Genomic DNA, 16,638 nt, shown 5'->3' with positions numbered 1-16,638 from the left:
AATAATTACTTAATTCAGAAATAAAACTTACCCCGTGAAAAATGTGCCCAAAGCTTTTATAAATCATGAAAAATGTGCCCAAAGCTTTTATAAACCATGAAAAATGTGCCCAAAGCTTTTTTAAATCTGCTGTTTTGCAGACATCGATGAGTGTGCCTTAAAGATCCACACCTGTTGGAATGACTCTGCCTGTGTGAACCTGCCAGGAGGGTTTGACTGCCTTTGTCCCTCTGGGCCATCTTGCACTGGAGACTGTCCCCACGAAGGTGGCTTCAAGAGGAATGGGCAGGTGTGGACCCTGAGGGAGGACAGATGCTCCGTGTGCTCCTGCAAGGTGAGATCAGCTGCCCTGGGCTCCAGGAGCCTTTCATCCCCTGGGCTCATGTCAGGAACCCAATATTGCAGTGCTGCTGCTGCTGGCAGAAATATTACCCTAAGCAGAAGGTAAGCTGTGCTGTGGGCACTGAGGCTGGGATGGGGATATTCTTCTGGGAAGGCTTTTATTTCCTTGATTTGCACAACCACACACTTAGCTGAATAAGGCTGGCCCTGCTGAGCTTTTACCATGTCACCCTGGGCCAGAGCATTTCAGAGTGAGCCTTAGAGAGGGTCCTGCTTGACCCTTTAACACAGTGTGCAGGTTCCAGCATGTTTCCTGGAAATGCTGAGAACTGATTTGAATTTCTCTTCCATATGAATATGCATCTCTCAGCACTGTAGTCAGCCCCCTTCCTCTTGGCTGTGTTTCCCTATGCTTGGAATACATTTGAATTAACTGGGTGAGAAGAAAGGTGGGAGCATGAGTCAAAGGTCAGAAGACCCAGCAGCAGGCACCTAATTTCCTCCAAGTGAAGAGGGGTGAAGGCCAGCTTTTTCCTTGGCTGTGTTGGCAGGTCTCCCCCTTGAGCAGTGCAGCTCTCTCTGCTTGTTTGGAGAAGCCAGGGGGGGTACCTTAAAGAGTTAACATTTAGATCAGGGTGGGAGTTTTTTGTTGTTAGCTTGGTTTTTTTTTTCCCCTGGACATTACTTTTTAAAATTTTTTTCTTTGTATGGTAAACAAGTTAGAAGAACAACTGGCTCTGCTTTCTTGATTTTCACAAGCTAATAGAGGAATGCTCTCTTTGACATCAGAAGAATTTTAGAAACACCCTAATCTGAGAAGTGGTTGGTCTTTCATGGTCACTTTGACCTGATTTGTTCATAGTGTGGGTAAAGCTGTCCAAAGGCACAGCAGAGCACTATAGGCCCATCCATGAGTTCAGGTAAAATCAGGTTTTGTGAGAAGCTGAGGATGGAGCGTGGGAATTGGCCTATCAGTCTCCAAATCTCAGTGCTTGGGAGCCAGAGAAGCAGAGGGGAGCAAAGGGAAGGAGGTGTTTGGAAGCTGCAAGAAGCTGAGAGCCCCATCCTTTCTGTTTTGCAGTGGTGTAGCAGAAGGGAAAATTAAGACTTCAGAGTGAATGCAGCCTAAAAAGTACACTGCTGGTTTGGGCTCAGTAGGGAATATGTTCTTGTGAGTTGCTATAGTTTTTACTTCAAGTAGCCTCAAGCTCCCTAAAACTCCTCCTTTCAGAAACTGAAGTATACAACTTTACTGAATATACATCAAGCTTTTATGGTAATCTTGGGGAGCTGGCAAGCTTATGAAAGGATTTCCAGTCAGTAGACTAAGCAGTTTAATATATGTGAAGACATCTGGTCTGCCTTTGCAGAATTATAACTATTAGTATTCACATTTTAGATTGCTTGCAAGTGGTGTTATTTAGCATTTCTCAATGCATGTATATCTTATGTTGAATGCTCTTACTAGTATATGAAAACACAAAAATTATTAACTAGTGCATAGTTTAAACTGAGCCTTACACTGCTGTTATGACTCTTACTATGTGTCTTCCTCACTTCACTTTTTCCCTCTGTGAATTAACATTTGCATTTAATTTCATTCCAGTAGCTGCCTGTTTCAAGAGCAAATTCTTGTCTGCAGATTAAGGAAGACAGGAAGAGCTCCTTATATGTCACATCTCAGGCAGAATGGAAAGTCTTCACTCAGTGTTTAATGAAATCCATTCTTATACATCCTGATACATCCATTACACCAGGCTACCCAAACCTCTCCCTTCCATGCAGTTGCATGGAAAAACTGCCCCTGCTTGATCTTTTGCAGCCTGCTCAGTTTGCAGTGAGGAAAAGAGCAGAATGTAACCAAACCATTCCTTATACTACTTGCTCAAACTTTGCAATGATCCTACTTGTTTTATCCAGAAAAATGGCTTTTGTTTTGCTGTAGTTACTCTGGCAAAGGACAGGTGGATATATTCTGTGCATTGGCTGAAACACATAGTTACCATCTTTAAAATATTTTAACTTGCAATCTGGTACAAAGGAAATACATTAACCTTGCTTAATGAACTTCAAAGCTATTTGTGAAGCAAAATACTATAGAATAGAGGAAATTATATTGCTTCATTTATATAATGAAGCAAAGTGTCATTACTGAAGCACAGGCTATTTCAGTGTTTCACTGGACCCAGTGTCTTCAAACCATTCTTGTTCATTGAAATGTACATAAAGTTTACAAAATCATAAATTCTCAAAACTCTAAATTAGCATTGTTCCTTTAGTACATTTGACATGTCTTGTATAGGCATCTTTCTGCACTATTGTGGATTTAATAGACCATCACATTTAAGGCTGGAATTTGGAGTGGGAAGCTCTTGTGTGCTCCCATGAAAAAAGCAAAGCCTGGCTGTGCAGTCTGGGCTTTTGGGTCTGTCTCTGGTTAAGGCAGCCCTCCCTTGCCTGTATTGAAAAGGCCTGGGAGATACACACAGCACTGGGAGCAGGGGGATCTGCCCAGATGAGGTGTGTTCCTGAGGGGGAGAACCATTTGGTGGTGTGGTTTTTGCAGGGCTGAATTCTTTCCAAGCTGGCTTTGAGGCTCTGTGAAAACCTTGACCAGCCTTAACAGCTATTCTCTTCTGTGTCAGTTTTTCCTTTGATAAGAACAACTTTATGAGCATACCTCTGATGCTTTTGAAGAATGTAGAACTGATTCAGTAAGGTGGGAAGGAAGAGGTAGTAATAAGAGTATGTAATATGTTCTTACTCACCTGAAGAAATGAAGGTTTTCTACATCTATTTCTCAATTCTCTATGTATTTCTCAGGGCTACTGCTGAGCTGCAAAGATGCACATGAGATAGAGTAGCTATCACAAAGCTTCTGAGGCTTTGTGCCACTGCAGTGTAGGGATAAAAATGGTTTTTGAAATGTACAGAGCTACACAAGGTTGAGGTTGAACACAAAACACAGGTGCTTAGAGACTAAACAGAGTAGTGTATTATGATTACCAAAAGCTCTGGCAAAATCATCAGGTTTTTTCAGTGTTCTGAAATATGGATAGCAAAGGCAACATAGAACATGGTCAGGGAAACACAGAATTTCCAGCAGTGTCACCAGGTGAAAGGGGAATTTTGAAAATTGATCTTGAAAGCTTAGAAACTGAATTGCATTAAAGCAGGTGGGCTGTTGTTAGCCATTATTAATCAGCACAGAAGAGGAGAGAGACTGCCATGGTCAAGGTTCCCTGGATTCCTGTCACAGCCCTACGTGCCTGGTGCTGGTCATCCTGGCAGAACTGCTGGGCTAAGCTGGCTTTTGATGTGCAGCTGGACCTGGCCAAACACATGGCTAAGGAAATGCCATTCTTCCATGTGATTTACTCAGACTGCTGAGTAAGGAGATAAAGATTGTTTATCCCTGCTCCCACAGCTGAAGTGGCAATCTAGCCACTGGTGCAGAATGCTTATCTTGGTTTGATACAACGCTGACCAAAGCTTGTAGAGTAAGATATTCCCTGCAGTTGCAAAAGTGGTTCAGCCCCTTGTTAACCTGGCACGTTTTTCTACTTCCTCATAATTTTGTGTTGTCTTCAGCTTTGCTTGTTAGGCACAAGCAATAATGATAATTATTTTTACAATAGCAAGGATATTCTGATCCATTCAAAACTCTGATGAAATGCAGCAGTGATGCTGAACTGACATGGCATTGTGGTGCCCTGATGCTGATTTGGTACATATTGCATGGTGGGCAAGACTGGCTTTGCTTTAAAACAGGAACCCAACCCTGGTTCCTCTACATCAGATCATAAGCAGTCACCCCCCCCATGCTAGAGGTGAGCAGCCTGGTCTAGTGGAAGGTGTCTCTGCCCATGGCAGGGGAGGTTAGAACAAGGTGGGCTTTGGTGTCCCTTCCAACTCAAACCATTCTGTGATCCTTTGCTGTGCCTATGGCTGTTTGGCTGCCTGTGGAAAAGACATCCTGTTCTTATTAGAAATAAGTTTTTTTCAAAGATCAGAGGAAATAAATTCCATTGCATTGAAAGGTGTTCCTATATTTGGTAGCAATGAGATTTTCTTCCTTGCATCAGATAATAGACTCAGAATAAAGTTCTCATGAGGCTAGGAAACACGGCAATGAAATGAATGGAGTTGCTTTAGGAATTGTATAGGTGTGAGTCAAAGCAGAATGTAGCTTTATCCAAGCCCTCTGTAATACATGCACTGAATTAGAATGAATGATAAGTTCTTTTATCTTTAAGCTAGTATAGTGTAGATCCAGATGTGGGACAGATACAGAGGTCAGAATCAAGAACAATTAGTGCTGCTGTGATTGTGCTATATTTTAGTTAAAGGGATCACCATTATTCAAGTTATTTTCCTCACAGTTGTACCTTCAGTCAAAATAGTGCTAAATAAATATTATATGTATTAGAGTGGCAACTGGTTGAAGAGTTTTTTGGTGTAACCAATGAGATATGAAATTGCTTCACTGTATTTCGCTGAGATACTGACTGCTTTTAAATTCAGTTGGCTGGAGACAGGAAAACAGTGTTGTCAGATTCAGACAGAATTGCATCCATGCACTGACAGCACCTGGGATAGTACAGGTATTTGTTGTACCATGACAGGCAAGATGCACTGTTGCGGTGTTGGGAGTCCCCAGGACAAGGTGAGAGATGAGAATTGTCTCCAAGTTCTCAGAAGGCTGATTTATTAATATATTATATTATATTATATTATATTATATTATATTATATTATATTAATTATATTATATTAATTATATTATATTATATTAATTATATTATATTATATTATAGTATATTATTATATTATAGTATATTATTATATTATATTATATTATAGTATATTATAGTATAGTATATTATATTATAGTATATTATATTATATTATAGTATAGTATATTATATTATAGTATATTATATTATAGTATATTATAGTATAGTATAGTATGTTATAGTATATTATAGTATAGTATATTATAGTATGTTATATTATAGTATAGTGTATTATAGTATATTATAGTATCTTACAGTATATTACAGTGTATTATAGTATATTACATTATATTATCGTATAGTATATTATAGTATATTACATTATATTATAGTATAGAATATTATAGTATATTACAGTATATTACAGTATATTATAGTATAATATAGTATATTATAGTATAATATAGTATATTACATTATATTCTAGTATAGTATATTATAGTATATTATATTATAAGAGATTATATACTAAAGCTATACTAAAGAAAGAGAAGGGAGACATCAGAAGATGATAGATGATAATAAAAGAATGATAATAAAAACCTGTGACTGACCAGAGAGCCTGACACAGCTGGACTGGGATTGGTCAGTAAGTAAAAACAAGTCACATGCAACCAATCAAAGGTGCACCTGTTGGTAAGCAACCCCCAGACCACATTCCAAGCAAGCAGATAATTATTGTTTACGTTTCTTTTCTGAGGCTTCTCAGGAGAAAAATCCTGACAAAGGGATTTTTCAAAAAATACCATGGTGACAACCCACTCCTTGTGGGCATGGAATGCACTAAGAAATTTCCATTTCCCAGTAAGCCCAAGCTGTGCCCTTTCCTGGGCTGCTGCCTGGCAGTGTGTGGCTGATGGCAGGGCAATGTGTGCTGGCAGGACGGGAGGATTTTCTGCCGGAGGACAGCCTGTGACTGCGGGAGCCCCAGCGCCGACCTCTTCTGCTGCCCGGAGTGCGACACGCGCGTCACCAGCCAGTGCCTGGACCAGAGCGGGCACAGGCTCTACCGCAGCGGGGACAACTGGACCTACAGCTGCCAGCACTGCCGCTGCCTGGTACGAGCAAAGCAGGGTGAGGGTTGTGGCTTTCAGCAGAGCACACCTGGAGGCAGGCTCGTGGCTCGCTCTTCGCCTGCTTTTCAGGCTGGCGCTGATGATAAAGTGCTGAGAGAGTGCTGAGAGCTGAAATCTACACCATCAGTTTTTGCCTTGCTGCTGAATAAGCAGGTGGAATGAGAAAAATTGAGAGCTTGACAAAAGCTTGGAAACCTCGACACTATGTTAATTTTAGCATTAGTCTGCTTTTGAGAACTTTTATAAGGTTGTCTGATACTAAATGACTTCTTCAACCTTTTATGCCTGTGATGGCGTTGGTTGGAGAAGTTTCAGTTTTTAATTACATCTGGTGGGCCTGTCTTGTCAAAAGGAATATGAAATTTATTTGTTTGTTTGTTTGAATTCTGCAAATCTGGAAATAGAGTGCCAGTGCCAGTGTATGAATTGGAAAAAATTAACCAAATAAGGATAAAGAAGACTGATATTGCTAGAAAAACCTACAGAATAACAATCATTTGTTTTCTCATTAGACCCTACAGATTATTCCCTTAAAGCTTTATGTTTTCCATAGATATGCTAATTAGCACATCAATGAAGTTCATTAAAATTATCAGTTTTCCATTTATAGCTGTCTGTATAACACAGTCTTTATATATGTTACTAATCAAGAGGTGTCTGAGAATCAGGAAGGAAATTACATTCAAAGCTAACTTACTGTCATGAGGTAATTATCCATAATGCACAGAGTAAGTATTGAGGTTGTGGCTTGCAGTTTCTTGCCTAATTTTATGATTGGGATAACATCCAAAGCTGTAGGACAGTGATGCCCTAAATCAGTGTTGTATGTAAGGTCCTGTGCAGTGTGTGATGTTCTCAGCATCTGAAGAGTTTACAGAGCAGTAGAGAGCAAGTTACTGAAGAACTTTCCAAGTTAAATTTAGACACACAAACAAATACTGTGCAGAAGTGACCTGTTGTTTTTGTTTTCTCCATGTCTCTGCCTGCTAAACTGTTTCAGGTTTTTTCCAAATAAAAATAAGAATAAAATTAAAAATAAATAAATTATAGAGTAAAATGAGTCAGTGGAACACAAATGGTATTGCTCTAATGATTCCTGTAGGAGCTGACAATAAAGCTGATATTGGCAGTTGCTACTAAAATCAATGTTCAGTGCTTCTCCAGCATACTACCCTACATCTATCTGCAGTGTTAATTTTCTATTTAAATGCTTGCTGTGATCCTGCAGGGATGTTTATGTGACCAGGAGTAGGAAGAGTACATGAGTCTACAAGGCAATCACAGCAAAAATTATAGTTTGTAGAGAATATGAGTACCCAGTATTTAACCCTGCCTTCAGAAGCCCCAAAGAGCTCAAGCTCTCCTGCTACAATGATGGGTGTTGTTGTTCACTCAGAAATCAACCAAATTTATCTGCTACATTTAGGAAACTTCAGCTCAGTATTCAGCATGTATTTTTGTGTGATCAACCAAACTGAGGTCTGAACCATTCATTTTATTGCAATTTTGGCAAAACTATGCTTTCAAAAGGGTAAAAAAGTTTCTTGTTGGTTCATAAATGGCAAGCACAATGACACTTGCTTCAATATTTATAGGAAGGAGAGGTGGATTGTTGGCCTCTGCAGTGCCCGACCCTGAGCTGCGAGTACACAGCCATCTCAGAAGGAGAGTGCTGTCCCCACTGTGTCAGTGACCCCTGTCTGGCTGACAACATCACCTATGACATCAGGAAAACCTGTCCAGATGGCTATGGAATCACAAGGCTCAGTGGTGCTGTATGGACAATGGTGGGATCTCCTTGTACGACCTGCAAATGCAAGGTATGATGGGCCAGGTGGAACGGTCACGGAATGTACCTGATAAGATTGGGGTCCTTTTCTTTCCCTGGAGGCTCACATTAAGATCTTGGGGAAATAAAAGAGACCTGAGGGCCAACAGAAAACCCATGTGTTTTCTGTCTGGCAGAGTAGAAGCAAAACAATTCTCTCCTTGTTGAAAATGTTGAGCGCAGATACGTTACTCTCCTAGTGCAACTTTCAGACGTTCTCTTGAAGTGCCCTTCAGGCATTCTCAGGATGAGTCAAGAGTAACATTTCAGTAATTAGCTAGTGTGGATGTTCATGAAAATGTGTATTACAGAGCTGGTAAGCTGAAGCAAAAACAGTACTATAAGAGTTTCACCAGCAAGAACACAAGTTAAAAGGCATTGCAGCTCTGAGATAAAGGCCCTCCCACAGTAGTGATGGGAAGGGAATGTCACAGTTTCTATCCCCTGATCTCATCAAGATGTATTTAATCCAATGGCTCTCATGCAGGAGAGCAGACTATTTCCCTTGCTTTGTGCAGTGATGACCCCACTGTGCTAATATCAAAATTATGAAAATGTTGGTTTGGGTTATATAAAATGTTCTTCTGTTCACTCTAGGAGAGAAAGCTATTGCCCCAGGGCTTTAAATCATTGAAGGTAGCATTTCAGCCATTCTTTTGAGGTCTTTTTTCTGTAGATTTGTCATGGATTAAAAAAAAAGAAAAATTAAAAAAAAAAAGCTCATTTGGGCTTTTAGTAATTGCTGTAGTTTTTTATTACATAAGATAGCTTTATAAATGACTATGTTAGCAAAAGCTACTTAACAATGGATTAAATTCCAAAGCTCTATGGTGTTTATGTTGCCCTCATCCCCTCCATATCTGCCATGAACGTAGAACCTGACCTGTCTTCTAATTTCAGACAAGCAGAGAGCTTCCCTGTGTGGATCACATCAAAATTCTCTCCATTAACTTCTTGCATGAGAGAAAAACCATTGCCATTGCTGTGCTGCATTTTATTATGGGCACCACATCCAGGTTTCACGTTCCTCTGGCAGTTCAGGCCAATTCAGTGCTATTTGGCAAGGCTGGCCTCCTCAAAGAGCCACTGCTGGGAGCAATGCCACCACCCTGGGTGCTGGGGGCAGGTGTTTTTAGGTGGTAGATGTGTCAGGGATGCACCTGTGTCTGCATGCCAGCAGCCCTTTGCTCCCTGTGACCTGCTGTGCTTGTTTGTCCGTGCAGAATGGGAATGTCTGCTGCTCGGTGGATTTAGAGTGTCTCAACAATAACTGACCTGGGCAGCCTGGACTGTGCCAGGGGAGGAAAACTGCTGGAGTTACCACCTGAAGGAAGCCTGTGCATTGGCATTTTATACACCAGACAATTACCAAAGTCTCCAAAGGAGGAAGATGTTTGGGAGTTGCCTTTGGGAGCTGTCACTATGCTCGTCCCTGCCGGCCTTGTCGGGTGACTTCCAGTACAGCGCAGAGAAATCAATGGTTGCTACAAGTTTTCAGTGTTGTAAATTACACACCTTTCCTGTCGAGAAATTTGCAAATATGTTTCAATTATTTCATGGGTAAACTAATGCTGTATTTTTTGTTTTAAGTTGTGTATTGACAACATTGATAGAATTCAGCTCTTCTTCTTTTGAATCTAGATTTTACAAATACGACAGCCTGTTGTGATTTTGTCCCATGATATCACATACTTGGTTCCAAGGTCCCTGTTAGATGTATTTATGAAAATATGTATGTATGTACAGTCAGATTGCATAATACTTCTATTTCACAGCTGTCCAACATTTTAAAGCATTCAAAGGTACGGACAGAATGAAAGTAATCAAAATAAGTCTGTCTTAAAGTATAAAATTAAATGCCATGAACTGAATGAAATGGCAGAATAAGCACTTTCTTCTTCAAACGTGCAGAGCAGCAACAAGACTTCTACAGTGAGAAATGGAACTAAAACCCCATCCCACTGCCAGTTCAACACATGTTCAAGAAGGAATCACCAGTCACTATCAGCATTGTGTTGAGTTTAATTCCTCTGGATTATACAGTGCTAAACAGTCAGAGACCCTTCAGATGATATAGTTTGAGTTGAGTAGGTTAGAATTTGCTTGCATTTGCAAACATCATTGATGAGTTCAGAACTTTTCCTCTTTTGTGTTTACAGTAATAATGATGTCTGTCATCCTCAGTCACTGCTGCCATAGTGACAAAGTGCAGAGGCACCTGTTCCAGCAACAGGAGACCTTAATGCTTGGTAACTTCCATAGCCAGCAGCTCAGAAACAGATTTTATCTTTTCATATTTTATGTCATTCAAAAAGACTTAAATTTACTGTGTTGTTGAGGACCTAAGTTTAGAAAGGAATTTAAATCAAGATTCTTAGTCCTATGTGGAGGTTAGAGCTTAGATTCTCTTCAGCTAATGGCTGTTTTTTTCAAGAGGCTAGAAAGTTTGTGGCATTAGAACAAGAATATATTTCTGTGGGGATGCATCTGCAGCTTAAATGTCACATTTTTAATGTGCTGTTGTGTTTTGTTCTGATCATTTGTGTAGTGTTTTTTTTTCTTTTTGTTTATTTAATTAAACACACTGAATATATGGAAAAGATTGCAGAAATAACTGTAGTGGCTACAGTTTGGAAAGTCTACATTTGTGAGTTTTTCATAGTTTCATCAAAAAAAATGTGAAACTGATCAATAAGAAAGAAGTGTGACTATACAGTGAGAATATTAGTTGTTAAATGAAATACTATTATGTTTATAAGAGGACAGTGGCAAAGAATATAAAATTACTTTCAGTCATTCAGATAACTTTATTCCAATTTTTTAACCAGGTTTTGTTTTAGTTAACAGCTTTGTGTGGTAAAGTTAAAGTTATTTTCTTAAAAGGCCCCATCATTTTCAGCTAATAATGTATTGCCTCTCTTTGCATTGCCCTGATGATTGTATAATAAGGGAAAGAGTTGTGTTTTATATGATACTCAAAGGATGTTTGTAAATCATAATGTCAGCTCATTTTGTATATCCCATTGTAAAACCCAATGGTAATTCAGTTGGATAAGATACCCAGTGGGCTGAGATATGAAGGGGAATGATTTAAAATCTGTGGGCATCTAAATAAACTCCTATGTACAGATTGCTTTCCCTTAGTTTTATTAGCAGGATTCTAAAACACTGATCAATGTCCTTTCCAGCCTGAGCTCATGATGTTGCAAAAAAGGAGAAAAAGTGTTTGCCCAGAGGTGCAGCATCAGAGTGGTAAGAAATATGTCATTTATACTCAGGCAGAATCATATATTCCAGTCTGTCATATTGAATTTCTGAAGCTCTGTAAATGGATTAAAGACAGTGCAGTCTCTGAAAATCATTCTTTTCCCTTGTAGTAGTGAAGCCCTTTCCCAGGATGCTTCTGGAAGCTCCAGATCTTGTTAGGATCATATTTAACAGGACCACCAAAGTTCACACTTTTCCACTGCAGACCAATTTTCTCCCGGAGCTCAAATGCAAATTAATTCAGTAATAAAACCCTTTCAGAGCATTTTAGATGTGTCATTATCTCCAGAGTGATGCAGCTTGAATTGTTTACACAAAGTCAAAATATTGACACAGACCTGTTTATGTTGCATTTTAAGCAGTTGCCCTGACTGTGATGAGCTTTCCCTCATGAAGTAATTTGATCCCTAGTCACATCACATGTACCTTCAGAGTACTCAGAAGCCCCAACCCCAGCTCAAAGAGCACATTATGGAGGAAAACTTAATTCCCTCTGTCCTATGTGACCAAGGTAAGTAGAAACTTTCCAAACTTCTTTCCTGTTCCCTGTAAAATATGGCCACTAAAATTAAAATGCTGGAAAAAACCCCAATGTTTATTATAATATTTTGAGAAAATTCTTCTCTTTGTTTGTGAGATGGACACTGTCTCTGCTCAGGAGAATGTATGTATTTTATATATGTAGTGCATATTTGTAGTGCAGTATTAACCTGAGGAGGGCTCCCACTAACCTCTGTGGAAGGAAACTTGCTGCTGCTTAAGGGACTTGGTCAAAGCTCTGGCTAAGACAATTGGAATTTTGTAGCTGTTTCAGTTTCTTTATCCTGTGAAAGAGTATTTCCTCTGTAACCCTTGTGATGACAAAAAAAGTCAATGAGTGACAAACAGAAAATGAAAATTCCAGTTCTGGTAAAATGTCTTTGTCCTCCCCCTTTTGGTAGAAAACTCAGCCTAGGTTCTCTAAACCAGAACCTGGTGTTATGTCTTGTGAGGACAGTGAGTTCTCAGCTCTGCTTCTGTGTGTCTGCAAACTCATCTCCTGAGTTAAAGCAAGTGCAAATATTCCTTTGTAGTGGCCCCTGGAGTCATGGACCACTCTGAGCCCTGCTGGCCACTAGGAAGGGCCAAAGCTGAATTATTCCCCACAAATGCTGAATAATATCAGCCCAACTCACAGGAATGTGTGTGGGATTTCTTAGTGCCTTTGTGTTGCCTCAGAGACCTAAATAACAATTGTCTTCCAGTAATATATCTCCCCCAAGAGCTGTCAGTGAGTTTTCAGGTATTACAGTGTACAAGATTTAATTAATAACATCTCTTCAATCAGATTGCAATGACAACCAAAATATCATCTTTTTTTTTTTTTTTTTTTCCCTGTGAAAGACAATAATGTTTTACAAAACAAAAGGTAAAATGTCAGGAGTGATTACACAAATGGTAGAGTAGATTTTAGCAGAATTAAATCATAACTCCTACGAGCAATATGGGAATGTCTCACATCTAATGGTGCTTACATAATCATCATTAATGAGGGGTTTTTAAAAGGGCCCCATGATACAGTTTGATGTAAAATTTTAAGTGAGTGTTGTGATAAGACATAATTGTTTGAGGAACATATTCTGCCAGTGGAAAAATGTGCCTGCCAACAAGCTCCTCTTCTTCTTAAGGTACATCTCTGGAGCTCATTGAAATTTAAATTGGTGTAAGGAAGACTCATGATAGTATAAATTAAAAAAATAAAAAGCAATTTAAAAGATCCAGTCTGGGGTGTCTGAATGCTTCATATCCAATTCTTCTCTGGTAGAAGTTACTGGTAGAAGTCAGCAATAATTCTGACTCAGCTCTCATTGACCTCAGAGGTGTTACTGAGCTGCTGAAATTGCATGTAATCTGCAAATTACTTGCAGGTGCTAACAGGATTAATTTTTGCTACTGGCTGCCAGTGGATAGTTCCTTCTTGCATAGGTTTAGGTGTATGTGAGAAGGATGTGTATCAACACTGATAAAAAGGCTCAAATTAGCTGTTGTTTCAAGTGAAACCATCATCAGGAGGTTGTCAGCACAGGGATACATGATGCCAAAAATCATGCCCAGTGAAAATAAAACACAAACAAACAACCAGCCTAAAATAAGATTGCCAAAACCACATATCTGTCATTTAAGTTTTTTACTGCCACTTCAGCTGTGCAGTATGAGGGCTGCACTGAATTCTGATGGGTGGATTTCTCACTGGGAGCCAAATCTTTCCTTCAGCAGTGCCTAACACTTGAATTTTTTTATTTCCTAAATTTGTACATGAGATTGTTTTCTTTGAGTGTTTTGATTGAAATTGAGTGGTTTGGGGAAGTAAGCCTGCCTGGGTTCTTTGAGAGAGAAGTTGAGTGCCACAGGAGCTGGACTGATCCAGCCTTCTTTCTTTTGTGTGCCTCTACCCTGGTGGGGAAAACCCCTGTGGGAAAGGGGCCAGGGTGGCCTGGCCAGGGCCCTGGTGCTCACTGGTGCTCACTGGTGCTGTGAGTGCTTACAGCCACTGCTTCTGCAGGGCTGGCCACTTCTACAGTAGATACACAAGCCCACTGATGGTGGGGTTTGGTTGTCCTTCTCTCTTCTGTCATTTCTTTCAGGTGACTCCTCATGTCATCCCTACACATCTCCCTGTCCCAAAGCTCTTTAGGATTGAGTGCCTGGTGGTTGTTCCTGTAGATCCACTCTGGTGAGGAAAGGCTCAGAGGTTCTGCAGCAGATCACACCATCCCTCAAACACAACGCAGACCCCAAGCTCTCTTCATGAATTTAAACCAGAGCTGAAAAATCCTGTCTTCTAATAATGCAGTTGGTTGATTGCTGCTTGATTAACTCTAAATCTACTTTTCCTCGAGCAAGAATTGGAATTGTACTTGATGTAATCCAGTCCTTCTTTGCACTGGTTTCCCTTTGGCAGTATTAAATATGCAGATTTGTTTTCCTACCTGAGTATTATGCAAGATATTCATCCAGGTAATAGAATGTGTGTGTTTTGCTACTGCTGTGTCTCTAGACTCAAAACAGGAAATCCTGACTTAATGTCTATGAAATGAGAATCAGAGGATCACCAGACTATGTTCAGGTAAGCACTACTTTTAATGATAAACCTACCTGTTAAGGTAAGGGTTAGAGAAAACCAAATATGTATTTTTAAAGTGCCTGTACAGCTGAAGAGGTGGTTTTTCAACCTGAACACAGTTTTGTCCATTTACTCACATTTGTATTACATAGTTAGCTGATGAGTACACACATTAGCCACACAAATTTAATTTATGATTTGCAGGGTAGAAGACAGCTTTAAGAACTGCTAAATGAAGTCACCTCTTGTGCAGGTTTTCATACAAAAATCATATTAGAAACTGCTACCAGCACTTTCTCAGGATCAGAAGGAATTATCTTTTCTATGGTTTGGGCAATGCACTTTTGCTGTATTTTTCTCTTTTTCTGTTACAGCACTGGAAGCCTTTGGAGGGCCTGGGCTGCTGAGACTCCATCCATGAGCTCCCACTGCCTGCAGAGGGGTGCTGGGAGGAGGGGCTGCCAGGGTAGGATGTGCTCAGGGGGGATGTGCTGGTGGCTGGGAGCAGCCCTGTGGCAGCAGCTGTGTGTCCATCCTTCATGGGTGAAGCAGAGCACAGCAGCAAGCCTGATTCCTCTGCCTCTTCCCAACTAAAATCAATAAAAATCTGTTTGGAAGGTGTCTTCTGCTGGTGTCTTAAAAATGCCAGAAATGGCAGGAATTACCTGTTTTTCTTAGTGCTTTGTACAGTAGTGGTTAAGGATGAGCTTCCCAGGGCTGGATGATAAGTAAGTGTAGAGCAAAGCAGTTATTTTCTCAGTGGGCTAATTAGTAATGTCAGCAGGTAGTACTCAATTGTCTTTTGAATTTTGAAGTATTTTAATTCTACTTACAGCAAAAAGTGATTGCTCCCTCCATTACAGTTTATTCTCTACTTGCCTTGATTATTTTGCTGATCTCCCAGGCTGTCCCATCACTGCAGTCTTACAACCTGAGCAGGGGCTGAGCAGATGATGTGAGGACTAGGCACAGGAAATATTAGTTTTTATGCCTCTAGTAAAAGGAACCATAACTATCTTTTTTTCATTTAAATGTCACTTTGTTTTATAGTACCCATAGCTAGAATTAATGCCTCATCTGGGCCTCAGTCTCAAAATATCTGTTTTTTATTATTAAAGGAATGCAGACCACACCAGTTACCTACCTTTCAGGCATCCTTTTTTTAATGGTGTCTTGCTTTGGCATTTACTGTTTCAGGGAACAAGGGAAACTGAGAATGGTCTGTTCAATGTTCTTTTTGCCTGGAGTTCTGAGAACTGGCTCAGCAGCATCCCAAAATTCGTTTTGTAAACCAAGAACACAGTTGGATCTGAAGACAAGTTGACAGCCTGGTGGAAGGGAGGACAGAGGAGCCTGAGAGCAGTCTCACATCAATCCTTAGCAAAGCCTCAGGGATCACCAGGAAGCATTTTGGGATGTGCAGGATGGTGTAAATCACAAATGTTGGCTGCAGGTCTGTATGCCTCTGGAGTTCAGGGGAATTAAGCTGAAGGTTTCCTATGTCTAAGAATTGCTCAGCATGAAAGTTCAAAGCTATTTCTCTTCCTGAATTAAAGCATTCTTGTGAGATAGATGGGATTATGGTGTGCACATATATATCCTCTACAATTGGGGAAAAAAGAAATTATCCCAGATGACTTTTCCACCTCTGAGTAGCCATCTCATTCTAAGTCAATTGTCAGTGTTTGAGATACTATTTACAGAAGAGCTTTTCTAGGGTGAGTAATACTATTTCAAGTGAAAATAAATGGATGTCATCTATTTCTGATAAGTTGATCCAGTGCAAGGAGAGCAATGAGAAATGTCCTACATGTTCAAAAATTATACCCTAGGTGTGCTAAAATTAAGAGCTAAGTTTAAGGGAAATGTGTGTGTACAAAAGTGTACATTTTTCAGTGATTCAAGATTGTCGGTCCTGAACTTAGATTATTCTTGTAAGACTGAACTGATGCCTTGAGAAGGCTGATCTAGACCAGAGGCTAGACAGAGTTAAAGAATAAAGTGGGTGTCACTGTCATGTTTTCTGAAAAATCTCTTTGCCCAGGATTTTTCTCCTGGGAAGCTAAGAAGTCTCAGATAAAAGGAAAACAATATTATCTCATTTGCTTCTCCTGTGTTTTGCTGCTTTGGAATGTGTTTGGAGAGTGTTTACCCACAGGTGATTGTTGCATTGGTTTCATGTGAATTGTTTTGACTTAATGGCCAATTGGGGCCAAGCTGTGTCAGG

At 39.9% G+C, this 16,638-nt stretch overlaps 1 protein-coding gene across 2 annotated transcripts in view; it reads left to right on the top strand.

Moving 5' to 3' along the window:
• The window catches only part of NELL1 (neural EGFL like 1), a 300,065-nt gene extending 288,890 nt beyond the window's left edge, over positions 1-11,175 (top strand). For both annotated transcript variants that reach the window (XM_059848303.1, XM_059848302.1), the window contains 4 exons: positions 141-334; positions 6,019-6,195; positions 7,809-8,033; positions 9,265-11,175. In XM_059848303.1, the coding sequence (XP_059704286.1) occupies positions 141-334; positions 6,019-6,195; positions 7,809-8,033; positions 9,265-9,315 (647 nt within the window). In that variant the 3' untranslated portion in view covers positions 9,316-11,175. The remainder of the gene's footprint in view (positions 1-140; positions 335-6,018; positions 6,196-7,808; positions 8,034-9,264) is intronic.
• The last annotated feature ends 5,463 nt before the right edge of the window (positions 11,176-16,638 follow it).

This window comes from Haemorhous mexicanus, chromosome 6 (genome assembly GCF_027477595.1).
Source record: "Haemorhous mexicanus isolate bHaeMex1 chromosome 6, bHaeMex1.pri, whole genome shotgun sequence".
Lineage (NCBI taxonomy): Eukaryota > Metazoa > Chordata > Aves > Passeriformes > Fringillidae > Haemorhous > Haemorhous mexicanus.
This window is presented reverse-complemented; position numbering and strand designations above follow the sequence as displayed.